Source organism: Pseudophryne corroboree, chromosome 8, assembly GCF_028390025.1.
Source record: "Pseudophryne corroboree isolate aPseCor3 chromosome 8, aPseCor3.hap2, whole genome shotgun sequence".
Lineage (NCBI taxonomy): Eukaryota > Metazoa > Chordata > Amphibia > Anura > Myobatrachidae > Pseudophryne > Pseudophryne corroboree.
In genome coordinates, this window is record NC_086451.1 from 457,537,057 (window position 1) to 457,560,813 (window position 23,757).

General features: G+C 46.5%; 1 protein-coding gene across 1 annotated transcript in view; it reads right to left on the reverse strand.

The window, feature by feature from the left end:
• Positions 1 to 321: 321 nt before the first annotated feature.
• The window catches only part of SRPX2 (sushi repeat containing protein X-linked 2), a 44,830-nt gene continuing 21,394 nt past the window's right edge, over positions 322 to 23,757 (reverse strand). Inside the window, exons 3-11 of the mRNA XM_063935759.1 lie at positions 18,195 to 18,278; positions 13,075 to 13,266; positions 10,297 to 10,473; positions 9,302 to 9,428; positions 8,551 to 8,672; positions 5,449 to 5,628; positions 3,866 to 3,999; positions 1,550 to 1,671; positions 322 to 644 (exon numbers count right to left, since the gene is read on the reverse strand). Of these exons, the coding sequence (XP_063791829.1) occupies positions 464 to 644; positions 1,550 to 1,671; positions 3,866 to 3,999; positions 5,449 to 5,628; positions 8,551 to 8,672; positions 9,302 to 9,428; positions 10,297 to 10,473; positions 13,075 to 13,266; positions 18,195 to 18,278 (1,319 nt within the window). The 3' untranslated portion in view covers positions 322 to 463. The remainder of the gene's footprint in view (positions 645 to 1,549; positions 1,672 to 3,865; positions 4,000 to 5,448; positions 5,629 to 8,550; positions 8,673 to 9,301; positions 9,429 to 10,296; positions 10,474 to 13,074; positions 13,267 to 18,194; positions 18,279 to 23,757) is intronic.

Genomic DNA, 23,757 nt, shown 5'->3' on the forward strand with positions numbered 1-23,757 from the left:
AAAATGGTCGACATAAAAAAAGATAGACAAATGTTGTTGTTTTTTTAATGTAACATGTCTTTGGATTATTTCATACTTTCTCTATCCATGTCGGCATAGAGTTGGTTATAAACCTTGTGGCGAGCGCAGCGAGCCACCGTGCCCGAAGCGTGGCGAGCGAAGCGAGCCCCGCGAGGGTATGCCTCTCTACAATTGGGGGTCCCAGATGACAAAACTATCCACGCAAACCACAAAAATGCAAATTGCATTGGAACCTGAGTGCCGGCAGCCGTCATCGCTCTTTCACCTCCGTAACTATTATTCTGAATCACTGTCCACAAGTTCTGTTCATATATACACTTTATTTAATAAATACTGTATCTTTAACTATTAAAAAAAAAACTATTTTCTCCCCCGGGTTTGCTGCATGTGGCTGTCACCACAGCTGAGTCCCATAGTTCTGCATTCAGAGCAGCTCCGTCCATCAGTCACAGTTCTCCTTGTTCCTCTCCAGCTGAGCCGTATCCTGCGAGCTTAGTAAATAAGTGTCGATGAAGGTGAAGATCTCGTCAGATGTCGTCGGCACCATGAACCGCTCCCGGTCTACTCCGTGCTTGTCAATAAGAACCATATTGAAATAGGCCCGGGTAATATGCAGGGCCTGCCTGAGGGGACACAACAAGGGATTGGAAGGTGTTGATTACACAGGTCTCTATATAAGCCTGACCCGTGTCATCCAATTAGCTGCAGTTACTGTAATTATAGGAGTTTAGCCAATTAGTGAAACACGTCTTTTGCGTTAAGTGCTGATCATCGTTAGAGACAGTGATCAAATGACAAAAAATGTAAAAGGCTGGTAAGCTCCCGGTGCAGGAGATGAAGGCGTCTGATTGGTCGTGAGCCAGGAAAGGTGGCCATGTTTACAAACAATCAGATGCCTTGTTTCAGGCATAAATATTTAGAACATCTACCAATCAATAGCTGCCAGCAGCTACACTCCCACTACGTGGCTGCCGGGCCTTTCACACGCATACTACCACGCATCACCATCCTCACCCGCATACTACCCCGTATCACCATCCACACCCGCATACTACCCCGTATCACCATCCACACCCGCATACTACCCCGTATCACCATCCACACCCGCATACTACCCCGTATCACCATCCACACCCGCATACTACCCCGTATCACCATCCACACCCGCATACTACCCCGTATCACCATCCACACCCGCATACTACCCTGTATCACCATCCACACCCGCATCAACATCCACACCCGCATACTACCCCGTATCAACATCCACACCCGCATACTACCCTGTATCACTATCCATACCCACATACTACCCTGTATCACCATCCACACCCGCATATTACCCCGTATCACCATCCACACCCGCATACTACCCCGTATCACCATCCACACCCGCATACTACCCCATATCACCATCCCCACCCACACACTACCCCGTATCCCCACCCACACCCGCATTCTACCTTGTAACACAGAAATCTGTTTCATCCTATGACATACATCTTATAGAGAAGCAAAGTCGAGTTACCTTAATTGTTCGATGAGTTCCCCGGACAGCTGCTGAGCGCGCACACGCCCCACCTCCTTTGGCACCTCTCCCACCAACTCCACCACTATTACATGTCGCTGATCCAGACCACAGGTCGCCCTCTGCGAAAGAGACGTGTAACGGTGAGGAGTACGTAATGTCCTGGCACTGACTGTGCGTCTGTATAGATGATCTTGCAAGTTCATTCTGACTCATTGTGTTATACGCTCAGACCTCTGGCACGAACTACTCTGCTCTATCCAGGAGCTAATACGCTATGATATAATACACAAAATAAAATGTAAGTAATATAGTATGCTTCCTATCGACTACAAGTGGACACAGCTATTGTGCAGGCTGAACCTGTACATAAAATAATGCAATCCATCAATACATCCCATACTAGGTCCATATAACCTGGCACGCTCACAGAAGGACACACATTTATATTATTAGATGAATAAATAATTATTGCGCTCATCTACTCATCCAATAACTGCAAATCACATATCAATATCACATATCAATATCAATATCCTTGTGTATCAATACCTATTTCCCTCTAGATTGTAAGCTTGTGAGCAGGGCCTTCCTACCGCTATGTCTGTCTTTGCCCTGTTTTGTTCTATAACTGTTGTTCTAATTGTAAAGCGCAACGGAATATGCTGCGCTATATAAGAAACTGCTAATAATAATAATAATAATATCAATAGACCACAGCACAATCATATACGTTCTACAACAGCCATCTGGGGTTTTACACCACAGTTATACCTTGCCCACAGCCGGAGCAGCGAGAGATTTTCCTACACGCAGAGTTTGCATAAATAAAAACATATTAGAGAATTGTTGACTTGAGCGCAACCACAGGAGCGTATCAGATAACGTTAATAAAGAACCTGTATCTTACAACCTACAGTGTAAGGTCTGAAGCATCAGACAAATGATGTCACCCCATTTCATTTCTATATGACCAATACTGTCATTTACAGCTTACTTCTAATTACATTATGCAATCTCTTACCAGTAGCTCGTTAGTAATTACATAAACCCAGGCAACCCCACAAAACAGCTAAGCAGCCCCCCCAGAAAGCACGGCAGAGATTCTGAGCACTGTGGAAAATGATGGACTGCTTCAGAAGCCAAACCTACACTCAGATCGGGCCTACACTCTACCTGCTAAGTGGCGCACGTATGGGGGGGTTTCCAAGCACCCAGAAACCCCCCTCCACCAAAAAAAACTTCTTCTTTTTTGTTGCTGCATGAGTATTATTAATGGCTGTCTAGTGTCCTCTGCAGCCTGCTGTCTTCCTGGTGGCACTTGTGAGTGCTTAATAAAAGTTTACTTTATTTTAATTATAGTACATATATATCCATGTGCATACATATATACACATGTATATACATACATATAAACACACACACACATATGATATATATACATGCGTATATACTATATATACATGTGCACTGTATGTGTTTATATATATATATATATACACACACATACATGTTTAATATGCTATGTATATGTATATATATGTATGTATATATATATATATATATATATACACACACACACACACATGTATATACACACACACGCTAGTTTTACGGACCCAGCATATACTGGGTCACCTCAGTCCCCACCCCCGTGCTTGGCTCCACCCAGTTCTGGAACCCCCCCCCATGCAAATCCTGAGTTTGCTACTGTCGCTGCTGTATTGTACTGACACTCACCCCACTAACTGCTAACCCACAGTCTCTGCTTATAACATACAGCACGGAAGATAAGGACTAATTGGAGCATTTCTAATTCCCCAATCGTGTATCATAAACAAAATCTAATAATAAATGCAACTAATGCACAGTTAGTGCTCAGGTTAGATGATGCACACAGCAACCCAGGTAAGTGTTGGGGACTTTGAACCCCCGAAGGAGTCCATAAGTTTACAAGGGTTGCAGATTATTTACGGTTGGTGTGATTCCAATAGTGTCAGCATTGTATCTCGTCAGTATCTAGGCGCACAGTGTTCACCAGGGAATCTATACTGGAAATGGAACCGTTTTATTCCGCAGTAATTCTAGTCTTACAGTAAATAACAACTGGTGATCACAGTAACTTTGTGGCGTTAATAGAGGACATGTGACGCAGATATAGGACATGTGCGAGGTGAGTTTTGTTGTACATAGGAAAGGGATTAGGACTGAGGCTTAGCAATAACCTGCCAGCATTACGGGCCCAGAAACTGTACTGCGTCTTGGGTTCAATGATGCTCTCTGACGCACGGATCACGTCTACTCTTTAGCACCTACCTGCAACGCGTCGCTCTGGAGTCTGTAATAGCGGTCTGAGGAGCTGGGCGCAGAGATAATCAGCAGACGCTGCTTCTCAAAGAACTGATCCAGGAAGCCTCCAGGAGAATTCACGTTGACATTTATTTGCATGGCTGAGATAGAGAGACAAAGTCACAGGGTGAGAGATGAATGCAGGATAATAACGTGGAATCATGCACCGGTACGGCGATAAGGACCTGCAGGTGAGGAGGGGCAGGTGTGTCTGGAGTCCGCTGCCTGCTCTAACTAATGTTTCAAAGATATAAATTAAATCAAAAGGATTAATTTTAACTGTTTCCATTGAGCAGTTCCCAGGGTGTCACCATGATGCAATTATCAATCCTTTAGATTAGTTGGTATTACTCATCACCCAATGTATAACTGCACTGGTGTAGTGGGGTCAATGCATTATGGCTCGTTTAGGTCGCAGAAATGCAGGTAGGGGACATCGCACACTTTTTTTTTTTTGCACAAATTGACCTGTTTTTGCAGCAAGGGTTTCTGGGCACAGATGCGGCGTCTACAGGGGGTGGGTGAGCGGATCAGGATTTTAAGAAGGTTTCACAAACTGGCCAAGGTAGGAGAATCCAAGGACTTGGAAGTTGGTGCACAAATTTGTGAAGAGAGCGAGGTACCAGAAACTGATAATAATGTTTGTGCCCCCCAAGGACCTTCTCTCGTCTGGAAGGAAGCACTTCCCCAATTGTGGCATTAAACTTTGCTGAAAGGCATTTGTGGGAGATACTGTTATAAATATAGTTATTGCAGGAGCTGTGGCCATCCTGGGACTTGTTAGAGGTGCGTTGCCAGGCCCTCCCCCATATTTATATATGGAACCTGCCAATGCTTGGTATGGGCCCTGCTTACTACCTCCCTCTTCTGATGCACACACATGGAAATGCAAGAGTAGCTGAGCCAAAATACTCTGTGCTAGGTAGGGATGATCACTGATGGCTAGCAACCAGCAATGGTTTGCCACTGATGATCGATGGTGGAGGTCCAAAAGTTCTCCACCATCGATGGCAGGGAACACAAAAAATAAATTAATCCTGGGGGCCTGAAGAATGACACATTGCGCTGCCCCCAATGCTCCACTTAGTCGCCGCCCCCTCTTTCCTAATTGCCCTGCCATCTAAGTGTTGCTGGCACCGATGGTGTGAACAACCGATGTTTCACCTCTATAGTTACTTGCCCTCGAAGAAAAGCAATGATGACACCATCGATGGTTAAACAATCATTGACAATCCCTAGTGCAAGATGCAGTGACATTAGTCAATGAGGGAAGGGAGGAGAGCTCAGGTCAGTAAAAAAAGCGCAGCCAACATGGCGTAGCGTCACTCCCTTCTGTGGCGCAATGTTTGCCCAGAGCTGCACTCCGTGGCCATACTCCCACCAAACAGCTCTGATCAGTGGCTGCTGTGAATTCACAGTAAAGGAGTGCAAGATTAGAGACAATGGGAAGGGAAGGCACAAAGTGAGCGTAATATTCAACAGGGCCAAACCGGGCCCAGTACCTCTCACACCACGTACTAGTATTACAATTGTCAGTAGAGATTACTCACGTGTACACGTGGGGGGCATTCCGGCCCACTGCTGGCTGTACTGGCAGACCCTGATGGCTGGCCCCTGGCGCTCATAACCTCCCTCGCACTGATACTCGCAGTTGGCACCGTAGTTGTTGCCTGCCGAGCTGCAGGTGATGTAGCCGTGAGTGGGAGGCGTCAGTATGGGGCATCTTCTCACTGCGGGGAGGAGAGAAGACACGGAGCTCAGACTGTGCCGCCATAACTTGTGACAGGAACCTCTTCTGTGCTGTCACATACAGGGAACTGATCAATCAGAGGATGACACACACTCATTATACACTCATTATATCTCACTGAAACACGCTTCCACCAATGTATTAATGGTCTTTAATCATAGTATATTCAAAGTTTGCATAAGTATTTGGGGGTATATTCAACTGAAGTAGAAAGCTGCCGTCTGTCGAAAAGACGGCAGTTTTCGACTTTTTTAGGTCGGAAGGGGTTCCGACCTATTCAATCAAACCCCAAATTTTTCGACAAGTCGAGGAATTCGACTTGTTGAAAAGCACGTGGATCGGCAGAATAGCTGCCGATCCACGTGCTTGTGTCGATAACGGTTTTGGCCCCCTTTTCGACCATCTCACTTCGACTTTAAAAAAAGTCAAAGTGAGATGGGGAGAGGAGCGCCGGAGACTGGAGAGCCGAGCGGGGACGGGTAGAGCCGAGGCGGGGACCGGGTGAGCAGTGCTGGAGGATGTCAAAGCCGCCGCTCACGGCAGCGTCCACCCGGCTCCAGCAAGCGAGACAGATGCAGGGACAGAGAGGAGGGACGGGAGAGGCAGAGAGACTGGGGGGGAGATGGGGGAGAGCCGCGGGCAGACAGGGGAGAGCAGCACTACAGCAGCGGCTATATAGCTGTAGCGCTGCTCCCCCCCCCCCCCCGCGCATCTCAATTCGACTTTTATAAAAGTCGAATTGAGATGTCATTTGAATAGCCCAGGTCAGACCCGTTCCAACAAATGAATGTCGGAATGGATCCAACTTCAATTGAATTTACCCCTTGGTGTCAATCTCTCACACAGGGGAAAATGTTTCAAGCTTTGGAGAGAGAGATAGTTAAGAAGCTGCCCAAAGCAACCAAATCAGCTTCTAGGATCTGATTGGTTGCTATGGGCAACTGCTACACATTGGGGGTCATTCCGAGTTGTTCGCTCGTTATTTTTCTTCGCATCGGAGCGATTAGTCGCAAACTGCGCATGCGCAATGTTCGCAGTACGCCTGCGCCAAGTAAATTAGCACAAAAGTTTGGTATTTTACTCATGGCCTAACGAAGTTTTTTCATCGTTCTGCTGATCGTAGTGTGATTGACAGGAAGTGGGTGTTTCTGGGCGGAAACTGGCCGTTTTCTGGGAGTGTGCGGAAAAACGCAGGCGTTGCAGGGAAAAACGCGGGAGTGGCTGGAGAAATGGGGGAGTGTCTGGACGAACGCTGGGCGTGTGTGTGACGTCAAACCAGGAACAAAAAAGGACTGAACTGATCGCAATGGCAGAGTAAGTGTCGAGCTACTCAGAAACTGCAAAGAAATTTCTGGTGGTCATTCCGAGTTGATCGCTTTTAGCAGCTTTGCACACGCTAAGCCGCCGCCTACTGGGAGTGAATTTTAGCATAGCAGAATTGCGAACGAAAGATTAGCAGATTTGCGATTAGACAGTTCTTAGCAGTTTCTGAGTAGCTCGGGACTTACTCTGCCACTGCGATCAGTTCAGTCAGTTTCGTTCCTGGTTTGACGTCACAAACACACCCAGCGTTCACCCAGACACTCCCCCGTTTCTCCAGCCACTCCCGCGTTATTCCCAGAAACGGCAGCGTTTTTTCGCACACACCCATAAAACGGCCAGTTTCCGCCCAGAAACACCCACTTCCTGTCAATCACATTACGATCACCAGAACGAAGAAAAAACCTCGTAATGCCGTGAGTAAAATACCTAACTTAATAGCAAATTTACTTGGCGCAGTCGCACTGCGGACATTGCGCATGCGCATTAGCGACTAATCGCTCCGTTGCGAAAAAAAAAAAACGAGCGATCAACTCGGAATGACCCCCTCTATTCGCAATTCTGCTAATCTTTCGTTCGCAATTCTGCAAAGCTAAGATTCACTCCCAGTCGGCGGCGGCTTAACTTGTGCATTTCTGAAAAAAGTAGCTAGTGAGCGAACAACTCGGAAATCGGAATGAGGGCCATTATCTCTCTAGAAAGTTTGATACATTTCCCCCACAGTAAGAAGCACCAACTCAGTGACTAGAGGGGTCATTCCGAGTTGATCGCTCGCTAGCTACTTTTAGCAGCCGTGCAAACGCATAGTCGCCGCCCATGGGGGAGTGTATTTTCACTTTGCAGGAGTGTGAACGCCTGTGCAGCCGCGTGGCAGCAAACACATTTTGTGCAGAACAAGATCAGCCCTGTAGTTACTTATTCCGTGCGTTGATTACAGCGATGAAAGTCCCGGAATTGACATCAGATACCCGCCCTGCAAACGCCTGGACACGCCTGCGTTTTTCCAAATACTCCCAGAAAACGGTCAGTTGCCACCCAGAAACTTCCACTTCCTGTCAATCTCCTTGCGTTCCGCTGTGCGATTGGAATAGTCGCTAGAACCAGTGCACAACCACAAAGGACTTTGTACCAGTACGACGCGCGTGCGCATTGCGGTGCATACACATGCGCAGATTAGCCGTTTTTTTCACTGATCGCTACGCAGCGAACAACGGCAGCTAGCGATCCACTCGGAATGACCCCCTATGACCATAGCTAACATCACGGCTGCCATCATTATATGTGGGTGTAGGTAGGTGCACTTAGGGGCACATGGTTCCTCGTCTGTTCTATGTGAATGGCGCACTAATGGAGCTATCTAATTTGGTAGGGATCATTAATCCCTACTGGAAACAAAAGGTTCTATGCAGATAGAATAATACATCCAAAATCATTCGTGATCCGTTTTCACATTCTCTAACATATAATGTATCCGCGGATTCCATGTTACACATCCTCTCTAACATTCTGTTATTAGGGCCCGGGGCGGCCCTCTGTGGCCTCGGAGGAGCGCAGGGGAGGAGATGGGCGTTGGCTCCTGTACCTTGCACTTTTACAATGAATTTGCAGCTGGCTCTGTTGTGCGCTTGGTCATATGCTGTGTATCGGATGATGTGCTCTCCTTCCGGAAACTCAGATCCGGCCTCCGGCCCTCTGCGGCTTACTCTGCGTATAAAGGAAGAGAATTACAGCTGTTACAATAAAGGACATATAACACATGCACTATAGCTGTGCTGCGCTGGGGGTGCAGGACCCAGTCTCTAGCTACAACCTAAAATAATAGAATTTGCAGCAAAGTGATCATTGTCATTTCAGTAACCTAACTTTATATACATCCCTCAGCCGGTTCTGGTCACACTTCTATAACAATATTACAGCGCCCCTAGTGGCAGAAATCATTATGAGTGTTTGATGCCTTCCCCCAAGCACACGTGATCATTAGGCACATCCTCCTGTACTGGTCATACTGGGAAAAGAGGTACTGATGAAAGAAGACAGTCCTTCTTCCCAGTAACTCTATAACTAATGGCCCAAAATATGCAGGTTTCTTTTTTCTAAAAAAAAAAAAAAGGAAAAATAAATAAATGTTCTGCTACCTGGGGGCAAGGTGCTCACCGTAAGTCATGCAGAATGCCCCCCTCTAGGCACCTTTCCCATACTCATACTCAGGACGGCCTCACAGTCTATTAGGGGCATGATCATAACAAAACGGGTCTATTTTGGGGGTGGATTGGGTCCTGGCCTGGGTAGCTAGGGGAATCTTGTCTTGATCTTGGTGGGAGAGGTGGCCTCACCTTGTTATCACCCCATCGGCTGTATCTTTCACCTGCGGGCTGCCCCAGTATACCACGGCTGTTAGTTTCCCCGGCTCTGCGACTTTCACCCGTGAGGTCGGACACTGAATCTTGGGGGGATCCACATCTGTAAGAAACAAGATGATGAGTTAGTCCCCAAAGACCAACACACAGGCCGCATTGTAACGCATTACAATCATCTACTGCTACTACTCAATTAATACCACATCTCATTAATGATTTGCTTAACTACAATGGAAAAAAAACCCACATGACTTGTTAAATAAACAGGATCAGTTAGCTATCCTGACTCATGTTCTATTCTAGATACATAGTTAATGCCCCCACAGAGCTTGCAATCTGTTTGGATGCATGGGGCGATATGAAGATAAAACATCTTTTGTTGACTGTCTCGGGTCAGAAATGTGACAGGGCCAAAGGTCATGCGTTACCCACAGACTGGCATGACCCAACTGCACACTCTAGCTATAGGCCAATCTCTCAATGTAAAAATCCTTGCCAAGACTGGCTTCCAGACTGCCATTGGCTATCCTCACTTTGGTTCAACCAGGCCAGATGAGTTTTATCCCTGGCCACCAAGATAATACAGGCAGAGCTCATACATTTGGCAAACATAGGTCCTGTGTCCCAGTTTTGGTGGTGGCCTTGGAAGCCCTTTAACCGGGTTGACTGGTCTTTCATAACTCTCCAAGCCTTCAGTTTTCATATTTGGAGTTGCTTCCTTGGATTACAACCCATTGTTTTTGATTGGAGGGAATTCTGACTGATACAAAATGGCTGCCTGCAGTGTTATGTGTCTGAGGCCTCAACATCTTTATTCCTTCCCACACAAGTAAATGTAAGCTTCATAGTGTGATCAGACCTATCTGCGTGAGTTCAGGTGACAAATGGTTTCCATAGACTTGACGGTATGTACTATAGCTACAGCAATAAGGCGTAAGACTGCCCTGCAACCAATCCATCGGAAAATTTACCTACACAAATAGGTTCTTCCCCGCTCCACTGGCCGTCTTCCATGCAGACACGATTGCGATCCCCCTCTATCAGATAGCCAAGATGGCAGGTATAATCGCAGCGGGATCCCTCGTCAGTGCCTAGCGAGCATCGGTACGACCCATTGGGTATTGCCGGCAGAACGTGGCATCGGATCCCTGGAATACAGCAGAGAATATGGAGTAATGTCTGGTGTATAATTCCTCCTGCTCCCCAGAAACAAGACCATCTACTACATGTGACGATATTACATGAATAGAACAATGTCATGCTTATAGCTTCCTGTGTCACTCTGCTTGGAAAGGACTTAGGGGGAGATTTATCAAAACTTGGAGAGTGAAAGTACCAGCCAATCAGCATCTAGTCAATTTACAGGCTGTGTTTGAAAAATTACAGGAGTTGATTGGTTGCTAGATTATCTCTCTCTCTCCAAACTTTGATAAATCTCCCCATTAGTTGGTACAGTCACAATAACATTCCACACTCAATTAGAGTTTTTTTCTTATTTTCCTATTTTGTTACATAGTTTTTTGTTCTCTAGTCTCTGTCTTTGAATGAAACGTTAGCTGGAAGCCCAAATCCGGACTTCCAGTGCACTCAACATTAGCGATCCGATAAAGCCGGACCATGCATGCCCAGAGGAGACCAGAACTGGCAGGGGTGTGGTAAGAGGACTCTTACCGCTGCCAGACAGTACCCCCAGGGAGCAGAGTACCACTCTTTCTTATTGCCCAGTCTTGGTAGACGGGTGTGGTTCATCAAATCGACAGTATCTAGGTCGACAATGTTTAGGTCGACCACTATAGGTCGACAGTCACTAGGTCGACATGGATGGAAGGGCGACAGGGTTTCTAGGTCGACATGTGCTAGATCGACAGGTCTAAAGGTCGACATGAGGGTTTTGTTTTGTGTCATTTTCTTCGTAGAGTGACCGGGATCCCAAATTAGTGCACCGCGTCCCCTCGCATGGCTCGCTTCGCTCGCCATGCGAGGGCATGGTGCCTTCGCTCGGCACACTTTCCCGTTCCAATCGTAGTCCACGTGGATCGCTAAGTATGAAAAAATTCAAAAAAAATATTATTTTTTTTAAAAACTCATGTCGACCTTTAGACCTGTCGACCTAGCACATGTCGACCTAGAAACCCTGTCGACCTTCCATCCATGTCGACCTAGTGACTGTCGACCTATAGTGGTCGACCTAAACATTGTCGACCTAGTGACTGTCGACCTATAGTGGTCGACCTAAACATTGTCGACCTAGTGACTGTCGATCTTCAGACCGGATCCCTTGGTAGACAGGCTAGTATATCAGAATGTCAGCGCAGTTATTGCCCCGACTTCCACAAATCGGTTGTCTTGTTGGTCGTTATTTTGCTTCCATTTTATTGCAACTCAGTTTCTGTAACAGTTGTGGTGAAAATAATATAACCTTGTTTTTGCTGAATATGGAGTTTGTGAACAAGCTCTGGTATCTCCCCAACCTCTACTGGCCATGGTGTCTGATAAATGCTGCTATAGCTTGGGGAGTACTATCCTTGAAGATATGCCGATAAGACAATGCCAGGGGTACGAGATGGGGGTGGGAAGTGGGTACTAGTTACCCTGGCATGTGCGAGGGGATTGGACCAGCTGGTAAGGAGGACACTTGCTTTTTGGCAGTGCTCATAGTATTTTTTATTTTTATGGAGTGCGTGTGGCCAGGTTCCCCTGATATCACCCAGGCCTCTGCCATATGTCTGGACAAAGTCCTCTGCCCAAAGTACAAAACAATTATTGTGCTGAAATTCTTTATTTGAGTGTAGGAATGGCCAGAGGTCAGATGGAGAAGACTTTGATGCCAGTTGGCCATCTTAGCAATATGTGGAATTAACTATTTCCACTTTTAATTCAGAGTACACCATAAAGTACCAAAACTAAAACATGTCCCAGCATGGCCTACGGTGACAGAGGATCAGTTTCTCATTAGGAATCAGTGGCGCCACTGAATGAATAATACGTTATAAATCACTGACTTGCAATACAACGCATTGGTTCAGAATGCACTACGGCTGCTTTCATAGGCCTCTAATGACTGACAGCCACAGGAAACAGAGTCAAACATCCCCAGAAAGTAGTTAGGATGACATCAATGAGTTAATCAGGGATGCTTGTATTGTATCACAAGCATTCGGTACAGCGCGGTGACCTCTGTAAGTGTTACACAATCATTACAGCCCGGGTAGTTGCACTTCAGTATATGGGGGTCATTCCGAGTTGATCGCTAGCTGCCGTTGTTCGCGGCGCAGCGATCAGGCTAAAAATCGGCATTTCTGCGCATGCGTATGCACCGCAAAGTCCTTTGTGGTTTTGCACAGGTTCTAGCGAAGCTTTCAGTCGCACGGCAGAACGTAGGAAGATTGACATGAAGGGGGCGTTTCTGGGTGGCAACCGACCGTTTTAAGGGAGTGCTTAGAAAAACGCAGGCCTGTCGGGGAAAACGCAGGCGTGGCTGGGCGAACGCTGGATGGGTGTGTGACGTCAAAAGCCGTCCCTCCGTCGTTAGAATCCACGCACACGGAGAGTAACTACAGGGCTGGTCTTGTTTTGCACAAAATGTTTTTGCAGCCGCTCTGCTGCACAAGCGTTTGCACTTCTGCAAAGCGAAAATACACTCCCCGGTGGGCGGCGACAATGCGTTTGCACGGCTGCTAAAAGTAGCTAGCGAGCGATCAACTCGGAATGACCCCCAATATCAATTATACAATGACACAGTAACTTACGTCTACAGTGAGCGTATCCCGACCAGCGGCGATTCTGCAAGCAACGCACAGAACTCTGTCCGATAAGTCTGAATCCCTGGTCACAGGATAAGCTGCAGCGGGTCCCCAGGCTGCTGCGATACCCCCCACCCAGAGGAGAGTAGCAGGCAGCTTCCCCATCCTGGATCTTCAGGTCATAACACCAGCGAGAAACTTGCAGGGAAACAAGGAGGAAATAAATAGGAGACAGCTGAAACATCTGATTATCCGGGAGATTCACATATATTTACCCCATCAATGCAGTGCGCTGTGCTGACCGTAATTATACATTAGCGGCAATGGGGGAACAGCTGATAAAACATTTATAATACTTATCTTTTCCTTTTTATTTCAATATCATATTATCCTATTATACTACTGTATTATACCGTGTTACAGGTTGTGCTCGATAAATGACACTTAGGGGTATATTTATTAAGTGTGGGGGTTTAGAATGAAGATATTGCCCATAGCGGCCAATCAAATTCTACTTATCATTTATCTAGCACCTTCTAGAACATTATAGCTACAATCTGATTGGTTGCATGAGAAACATCTCCACGTTATCTCTCTCCAAGATTTGATCAATCTCCCCGTAATTGTTACATCGGGCACTAATAAGATAAAATTCTAATTTAAATTTAAAAAACTAGAAATGGATTTTTGGTTGGAATAAAGGGCCCTATGTAACATTCTCTGCGTCTCTGGGATGATAAAGGTCATTTATTTTTTGTTTTGGTTGATCAAAGCCGCAGAATGAAGAACTTTTCGTAAATAAGTACGAATAAAATATTGTAGCGGCAGCTGCGCGGTGCTCATTGGACGGAGCAGCAGACACTTTGTGATGCCTTATACATAAGATATAATAATAAATAATAATAATACTAAAGTATGCGCTGGTGTGACACCGCCCGGAGTCCTCAGGGCCGCAGAGGTACAGATAACGTAGATGGTGGTGCTCCCTACCAATAATGTGCAGAAGAAATGATAGATAGAGGTTAGAGTGTATTTGTCCCCACTGAGCCAGTGTCAGTGAATGAAGCACACAGTACAGGGGAATCACTGCGGAAAGCCTGTACACCACAATGTGACATTCTCCAGCAAGAATTTCTAGAATTTTATGGGTCACTGTGTCTGGTGTCTTTCCAGTTACCGCCTTTGTGGTGTCCGGTAATGAGGGGAAAGAGAACACAAGTGCTGAGACGCCACCACAGTTATTTTAGGAAAAGTCCAGATGAGAATATCCGGCGCCAGAAACACATAAAGCAGCCCACGTTGTGAGACATCTATGGCAACCCGCGATGTGTCTATTTCAGCCCTTATTGTGGTACACCTATGGCAGCTTTCATTGTGGTACACCTATGGCAGCCCTCATTGTGGTACACCCATGGAAGCTGTCAGGGTGGCACGTCTGTGGCATCCTTCATTGTGGTACATCTACAGCAGCCCTCATTGGGGCACATCTGCGGCAGCCCTATAATCCTCCCTCCACTGTTACCCAGTACATTAAGGCTTGATGCAGCGCAACCCAGCAGCAGGAAGGGGGACATGTGATGTCACATGTCCGTACTGTATACAGACCACCAATAAATATGGGATCAGCCCAGGAAATAGTACATTCGGTGCAGAACACCGGATACCATGTTTTTGCACCAGTTTGTAAATGTTCAATCAAAGTTCAGACACATACCACCTTAATAACACCCCTTTCAATAAATATGCTTTTCCCCGTTATCTTCTAAAATACTGCTCAGTGTATCCCCACTAATTAGAGTAAGGGACATCGAGACTTTTTTGCATGTGGCAATCTTGTGAGCGCGACGCGTTTCATTACTGCATGAACCTGGAGATGCTCTCGTCAGCCGGTGCTCTGAGCTGGTTGTCTGACCTTCTGCGGAGTGAGCACAGCCATGTGGCCCTCTGTACAGCAACACCTGCTCCTGTACATGAACCCCCCACCTTTTATTTCACTGCAGTAACCTTGATGTTGGTGTTTGTTATGTACTGTGCACAGCTAGGTGCTACTGAGTGCTTACTCCGTACCTTACAAGAAACCCTTATTGCACCCTCAGCCTGTGCACCTGTCCGCTACGCCAAAAAGCACCCATTTTCTCTCCCTGGAGGAAATCCAGATGTACCTTCACAAATTCAGGAGCACAGCCCCCTCACAGCTGCCCCTGACCTACACACTGCACATTCCGCACCTCGTAAATGACTGCGCTCAGTTGAGAAGACCTGTTATTGCCAAAATACAGACCGGCATCAGGGTAGTAATGATGAGATATAAATATGTGTAGAGCAATTGTTAGCATATAACGGACATGTCCTAGATACTTAGAGCCTCTTGTTTATGTAAGTATGTGAACGTACGACGACAGTGATTGGGACAAGATGTTCCGCATAATACAATGTACACGCGTGCGTGCAGTCACTAAACACTTGCAGATCCTGCACATCTATTCCCGTGATCATTCCATTCTCCTGAATAAGCCCCAAGTTATAGTACAGTGTATGAGACGTGTTGACGCAGTGGAAAACTTCCATCCATCATTGGGACTGCACTGTAAGTGTTTCCACATGCAATTGGCCTAAACAATATGCTTGATGGGTCATCCCAGAGTCATACTGAGGAAATGCAGACGGAACAGACTTGGAAATGTCTTAAAAGCATGTAAAACATATAATTCAGTAATGTATTGAAGCTCAGGGGCATGGCTGCTTGCATACTCATGTGCGTTAGAAGGTAGATGCACCACAGGCTGTAAAACCTATTCTATAAAACCCATGGAATAAAGAATTAGTTTCTCCTGCCAGCTCTCAGAGTTGCTGTTTGTTCCTAATTAAATTCCTGGGGTCACGAACAGCAACCAGGAAACATACAAATGAGGCATGAGAGTAACATCAGCCAAGAGCTAGCATCCAGTGCAAATCTCTTGTTTATCACTGTGAGTCACAGATCAGAGGAAAGCCTTATAGCGTGTCATAATATTATCTTACAGCAGCAATCCCATGATAAAATAGCTTTTTAGATAGAAAGATCCTTCACCCTCCGCCTTCACATGACTTGCTGAAAGTTGTGAGGCCCTGTCTGGGTAACTGATCTCCATATTTTGTGACCTTCAGAGGGATTTTGAAAAGGAGATAATGATGTAGACCAACAATTCACCTCACTGATGTTGCTAGTTCTCATTAATATTGTTTGAGCCCATAAAATGGCTGCTTGCACTGTGCTTCAGTGAAAGAACCAATTTAAAATGGGGGAAGGGTTTTTAGAAAATGCTCACGCATATTCCTGTTAAAGATACACAGACAAGCTTCTGTGGAAAGGGGGCCGTGCAGCCTCTACAGGGAGGGCCCAATATACACAATGTGGCAAAGCCATGCCCCACAATCCTTAGTAGCGGGGGGCCCAAAATTTCTCATGGCAGCTTTGGGCGGTATTCAATTGTTATATTGCGCCCGATTTGCCGTCTAAAGTGACTGGAGATCGAGGGTCGATATTCTATTGATCTTTTTTATTGCGCTGATCGCGCCCATAGAGGTAGGGTTTAGTCACATAAAGTGGCTAATCCCGACCGAACTAATGAGCGCACTGCATAAAGTTCCGTTTGCGCATTTAAAGTACGGGTCACTTTACACGCGTTTCAGCTTGCCGCCCCCGGTGGGTGCGAGCTGAAATGCCAGCGCTGGCATCTGATTGCACCAGAACTAAGCACCAATTCAATTGCTCCGTTGGGCGCCATCTAGTGGCTGCTGGCAAGAACAACAATTGAATCTCGCCCTCTGTGTTCAATTCCCACCAGGGCCTCATATGTATGTCCTCCTCAATTCTGTGGTTCAATATTGGAAAGCAGCTAGTACTACGAGGACACTATACGAATATACAATGATAACTAAAGGCATATCCATTTTCCAGGTCCAAAAACTATGGCCAAATATTTTATATAAACAGGTGAAGTATAAAATAAAGTTTGCTACATCTTAGTTTGCTGCTAACAGGGCAAATTATTACAGTTAGTGGCTTGGGATGTGGGATGGATATTCATGTTAATATAGCAATGTGCACAACGCAACTTATTGCAGAGTAGTTTTAACACTTAACAAAAGACATGACAGTTTTTATACAACATATACTGTAATAAGATGGAAATACATTGGGCATTTTGTTTAAATGAAATCCTCTAGATTTGTATGGGATATAGGGCCTAATTCAGACCTCATCGCACTACAGGTTGAGTATCCCATATCCAAATATTCCGAAATACTGACTTTTTGGAGTGAAAGTGAGATAGTGAAACCGTTGTTTTTTGATGTCTCAATGTACACAAACATTGTTTAATACACAAAGTTATTAAAAATATTGTATTAAATGACCTTCAGGCTGTGTGTATAAGGTGTATATGAAACATAAATGCATTCTGTGCTTAGATTTAGGTCCCATCGCCATGATATCTCATTATGGGATGCAATTATTCCAAAATACGGAAAAATCTGATATCCAAAATACCTCTGGTCCCAAGCATTTTGGATAAGGGAGACTCAACCTGTACTACGAATTTGCAGAGGTTTGCGATCAGATAGTCGCCGCCCAGACAGAGTGAAAATCTGCATCTGTGCAAGTCTGTGCACGCCGTGCGAAAACCTTTGCAAATGGTGTCGCAGCTGCAAATCCGTTCGCAACTCACTCACCATCAAATGATTTTTGTGTGTGCAGTCTGTGCGTAGCCCAGGACTTACTCCTATACTGCAATACAAGCGGGCTGATCGGGCCGGAGCGGACGTCACACACCCGCCCTGAAAACGCTTGGGAACGCCTGCGTTTTTCCTGACACTCCCAGAAAACGGGCAGTTACCGCCCCCAAACGTCCTCTTCCTATCTATTAGCCTGCGAACACCTAGCTATCAAAAAGACGCAGATTTTTTTGCAGTTTGGCCTCGCCCCTGCACATTACAATCCGTACGCATGCGCAGTTGTTTGATAATCATCCGCTTTGTGATTTTGCACAACAGCGATCAGGACTGAATTAGGCCCATAGTTCATTTGGCACATTGTGCTATTAATTAGTAATTATATATCATTTTTTTGTGATTCTGTGTCTTACCTCGGTAGTTTGGCAGGGGTGCGGACGGGCGGTGTTCAATATAGACCTCATTGTTGTGGCTGTCATCCGCTGGGTACCCTGAGCCTAATGATACATAAACAATGATAGGTGATCCATAAACCAGCGCTTACACTACTACAGGGTGCAGGCAAATAGGGGGAAACACCAGAGAGTTTCCAAGGCCGATATGTGGTGTGAGTTTTGGTAGATTTTGTCGACAGTCATTATATAAGTCTGAACAGTTGGGAAGTACGGTAGACTACAACTCCCATCATGCACTGCATGTATCTATAGATTAGCAGCAGTAACCTGAAATGACGTCATCACCAAGCTGCCTGTAGACTGGTTGAATCAGCTACTGACTGAACACAAAAATGGCCGCCTGAGCTGCCCATAGATGATGTCCACATTTTAATTACATTAATTAATTACTTAGCCGGGTTTGTTGTACTAACTCTCATTAGATTAAGTGGACCCTAATAATTCTGTATGGAGAACTGTATATTTATTAGAGATGAGCGCCGGAAATTTTTCGGGTTTTGTGTTTTGGTTTTGGGTTCGGATCCGCGGCCGTGTTTTGGGTTCGACCGCGTTTTGGCAAAACCTCACCAAATTTTTTTTGTCGGATTCGGGTGTGTTTTGGATTCGGGTGTTTTTTTCAAAAAACACTAAAAAACAGCTTAAATCATAGAATTTGGGGGTCATTTTGATCCCAAAGTATTATTAACCTCAAAAACCATAATTTACACTCATTTTCAGTCTATTCTGAATACCTCACACCTCACAATATTATTTTTAGTCCTAAAATTTGCACCTAGGTCGCTGGATGACTAAGCTAAGCGACCCTAGTGGCCGACACAAACACCGGGCCCATCTAGGAGTGTCACTGCAGTGTCACGCAGGATGTCCCTTCCAAAAAACCCTCCCCAAACAGCACATGACGCAAAGAAAAAAAGAGGCGCAATGAGGTAGCTGTGTGAGTAAGATAAGCGACCCTAGTGGCCGACACAAACACCGGGCCCATCTAGGAGTGTCACTGCAGTGTCACGCAGGATGTCCCTTCCAAAAAACCCTCCCCAAACAGCACATGACGCAAAGAAAAAAAGAGGCGCAATGAGGTAGCTGTGTGAGTAAGATAAGCGACCCTAGTGGCCGACACAAACACCGGGCCCATCTAGGAGTGTCACTGCAGTGTCACGCAGGATGTCCCTTCCAAAAAACCCTCCCCAAACAGCACATGACGCAAAGAAAAAAAGAGGCGCAATGAGGTAGCTGTGTGAGTAAGATAAGCGACCCTAGTGGCAGACACAAACACCGGGCCCATCTAGGAGTGTCACTGCAGTGTCACGCAGGATGTCCCTTCCAAAAAACCCTCCCCAAACAGCACATGACGCAAAGAAAAAAAGAGGCGCAATGAGGTAGCTGTGTGAGTAAGATAAGCGACCCTAGTGGCCGACACAAACACCGGGCCCATCTAGGAGTGTCACTGCAGTGTCACGCAGGATGTCCCTTCCAAAAAACCCTCCCCAAACAGCACATGACGCAAAGAAAAAAAGAGGCGCAATGAGGTAGCTGTGTGAGTAAGATAAGCGACCCTAGTGGCCGACACAAACACCGGGCCCATCTAGGAGTGTCACTGCAGTGTCACGCAGGATGTCCCTTCCAAAAAACCCTCCCCAAACAGCACATGACGCAAAGAAAAAAAGAGGCGCAATGAGGTAGCTGTGTGAGTAAGATAAGCGACCCTAGTGGCCGACACAAACACCGGGCCCATCTAGGAGTGTCACTGCAGTGTCACGCAGGATGTCCCTTCCAAAAAACCCTCCCCAAACAGCACATGACGCAAAGAAAAAAAGAGGCGCAATGAGGTAGCTGTGTGAGTAAGATAAGCGACCCTAGTGGCTGACACAAACACCGGGCCCATCTAGGAGTGGCACTGCAGTGTCACGCAGGATGTCCCTTCCAAAAAACCCTCCCCAAACAGCACATGACGCAAAGAAAAATTAAAGAAAAAAGAGGTGCAAGATGGAATTGTCCTTGGGCCCTCCCACCCACCCTTATGTTGTATAAACAGGACATGCACACTTTAACCAACCCATCATTTCAGTGACAGGGTCTGCCACACGACTGTGACTGAAATGACGGGTTGGTTTGGACCCCCACCAAAAAAGAAGCAATTAATCTCTCCTTGCACAAACTGGCTCTACAGAGGCAAGATGTCCACCTCATCATCATCCTCCGATATAGATTATCAATTCGTCCCCACTGGAATCCACCATCTCAGCTCCCTGTGTACTTTGTGGAGGCAATTGCTGCTGGTCAATGTCTCCACGGAGGAATTGATTATAATTCATTTTAATGAACATCATCTTCTCCACATTTTCTGGATGTAACCTCGTACGCCGATTGCTGACAAGGTGAGCGGCGGCACTAAACACTCTTTCGGAGTACACACTTGTGGGAGGGCAACTTAGGTAGAATAAAGCCAGTTTCTGCAAGGGCCTCCAAATTGCCTCTTTTTCCTGCCAGTATAAGTACGGACTGTGTGACGTGCCTACTTGGATGCGGTCACTCATATAATCCTCCACCATTCTTTCAATGGTGAGAGAATCATATGCAGTGACAGTAGACGACATGTCCGTAATCGTTGTCAGGTCCTTCAGTCCGGACCAGATGTCAGCATCAGCAGTCGCTCCAGACTGCCCTGCATCACCGCCAGCGGGTGGGCTCGGAATTCTGAGCCTTTTCCTCGCACCCCCAGTTGCGGGAGAATGTGAAGGAGGAGATGTTGACAGGTCGCGTTCCGCTTGACTTGACAATTTTCTCACCAGCAGGTCTTTCAACCCCAGCAGACTTGTGTCTGCCGGAAAGAGAGATCCAAGGTAGGCTTTAAATCTAGGATCGAGCACGGTGGCCAAAATGTAGTGCTCTGATTTCAACAGATTGACCACCCGTGAATCCTTGTTAAGCGAATTAAGGGCTCCATCCACAAGTCCCACATGCCTAGCGGAATCGCTCCGTGTTAGCTCCTCCTTCAATGTCTCCAGCTTCTTCTGCAAAAGCCTGATGAGGGGAATGACCTGACTCAGGCTGGCAGTGTCTGAACTGACTTCACGTGTGGCAAGTTCAAAGGGCATCAGAACCTTGCACAACGTTGAAATCATTCTCCACTGCGCTTGAGACAGGTGCATTCCACCTCCTATATCGTGCTCAATTGTATAGGCTTGAATGGCCTTTTGCTGCTCCTCCAACCTCTGAAGCATATAGAGGGTTGAATTCCACCTCGTTACCACTTCTTGCTTCAGATGATGGCAGGGCAGGTTCAGTAGTTTTTGGTGGTGCTCCAGTCTTCTGTACGTGGTGCCTGTACGCCGAAAGTGTCCCGCAATTCTTAAGCCACCGACAGCATCTCTTGCACGCCCCTGTCGTTTTTTTAAAAATTCTGCACCACCAAATTCAAGGTATGTGCAAAACATGGGACGTGCTGGAATTTGCCCATATTTAATGCACACACAATATTGCTGGCGTTGTCCGATGCCACAAATCCACAGGAGAGTCCAATTGGGGTAAGCCATTCCGCGATGATCTTCCTCAGTTGCCGTAAGAGGTTTTCAGCTGTGTGCGTATTCTGGAAAGCGGTGATACAAAGCGTAGCCTGCCTAGGAAAGAGTTGGCGTTTGCGAGATGCTGCTACTGGTGCCGCCGCTGCTGTTCTTGCGGCGGGAGTCCATACATCTACCCAGTGGGCTGTCACAGTCATATAGTCCTGACCCTGCCCTGCTCCACTTGTCCACATGTCCGTGGTTAAGTGGACATTGGGTACAGCTGCATTTTTTAGGACACTGGTGAGTCTTTTTCTGAGGTCTGTGTACATTTTCGGTATCGCCTGCCTAGAGAAGTGGAACCTAGATGGTATTTGGTAACGGGGGCACACTACCTCAAGAAATTGTGTAGTTCCCTGTGAACTAACGGCGGATACCGGACGCACGTCTAACACCAACATAGTTGTCAAGGCCTCAGTTATCCGCTTTGCAGCAGGATGACTGCTGTGATATTTCATCTTCCTCGCAAAGGACTGTTGGACAGTCAATTGCTTACTGGAAGTAGTACAAGTGGTCTTCCGACTTCCCCTCTGGGATGACCATCGACTCCCAGCAGCAACAACAGCAGCGCCAGCAGCAGTAGGCGTTACACGCAAGGATGCATCGGAGGAATCCCAGGCAGGAGAGGAATCGTCAGAATTGCCAGTGACATGGCCTGCAGGACTATTGGCATTCCTGGGGAAGGAGGAAATTGACACTGAGGGAGTTGGTGGGGTGGTTTGCGTGAGCTTGGTTACAAGAGGAAGGGATTTACTGGTCAGTGGACTGCTTCCGCTGTCACCCAAAGTTTTTGAACTTGTCACTGACTTATTATGAATGCGCTGCAGGTGACGTATAAGGGAGGATGTTCCGAGGTGGTTAACGTCCTTACCCCTACTTATTACAGCTTGACAAAGGCAACACACGGCTTGACACCTGTTGTCCGCTTTTCTGTTGAAATACCTCCACACTGAAGAGCTGATTTTTTTGGTATTTTCACCAGGCATGTCAACGGCCATATTCCTCCCACGGACAACAGGTGTCTCCCCGGGTGCCTGACTTAAACAAACCACCTCACCATCAGAATCCTCCTGGTCAATTTCCTCCCCAGCGCCAGCAACACCCATATCCTCCTCATCCTGGTGTACTTCAACACTGACATCTTCAATCTGACTATCAGGAACTGGACTGCGGGTGCTCCTTCCAGCACTTGCAGGGGGCGTGCAAATGGTGGAAGGCGCATGCTCTTCACGTCCAGTGTTGGGAAGGTCAGGCATCGCAACCGACACAATTGGACTCTCCTTGTGGATTTGGGATTTCGAAGAACGCACAGTTCTTTGCGGTGCTTTTGCCAGCTTGAGTCTTTTCAGTTTTCTAGCGAGAGGCTGAGTGCTTCCATCCTCATGTGAAGCTGAAACACTAGCCATGAACATAGGCCAGGGCCTCAGCCGTTCCTTGCCACTCCGTGTGGTAAATGGCATATTGGCAAGTTTACGCTTCTCCTCCGACAATTTTATTTTAGGTTTTGGAGTCCTTTTTTTACTGATATTTGGTGTTTTGGATTTGACATGCTCTGTACTATGACATTTGGCATCGGCCTTGGCAGACGACGTTGCTGGCATTTCATCGTCTCGGCCATGACTAGTGGCAGCAGCTTCAGCACGAGGTGGAAGTGGATCTTGATCTTTCCCTAATTTTGGAACCTCAACATTTTTGTTCTCCATATTTTAATAGGCACAACTAAAAGGCACCTCAGGTAAACAATGGAGATGGATGGATACTAGTATACTTATGGATGGACTGCCGAGTGCCGACACAGAGGTAGCTACAGCCGTGGACTACCGTACTGTGTCTGCTGCTAATATAGACTGGATGATAATGAGATGAAATCAATATATATATATGTATGTATATATAATATCACTAGTACTGCAGCCGGACAGGTAGATAATATATTTATTAGGTAATGATGACTGATGACG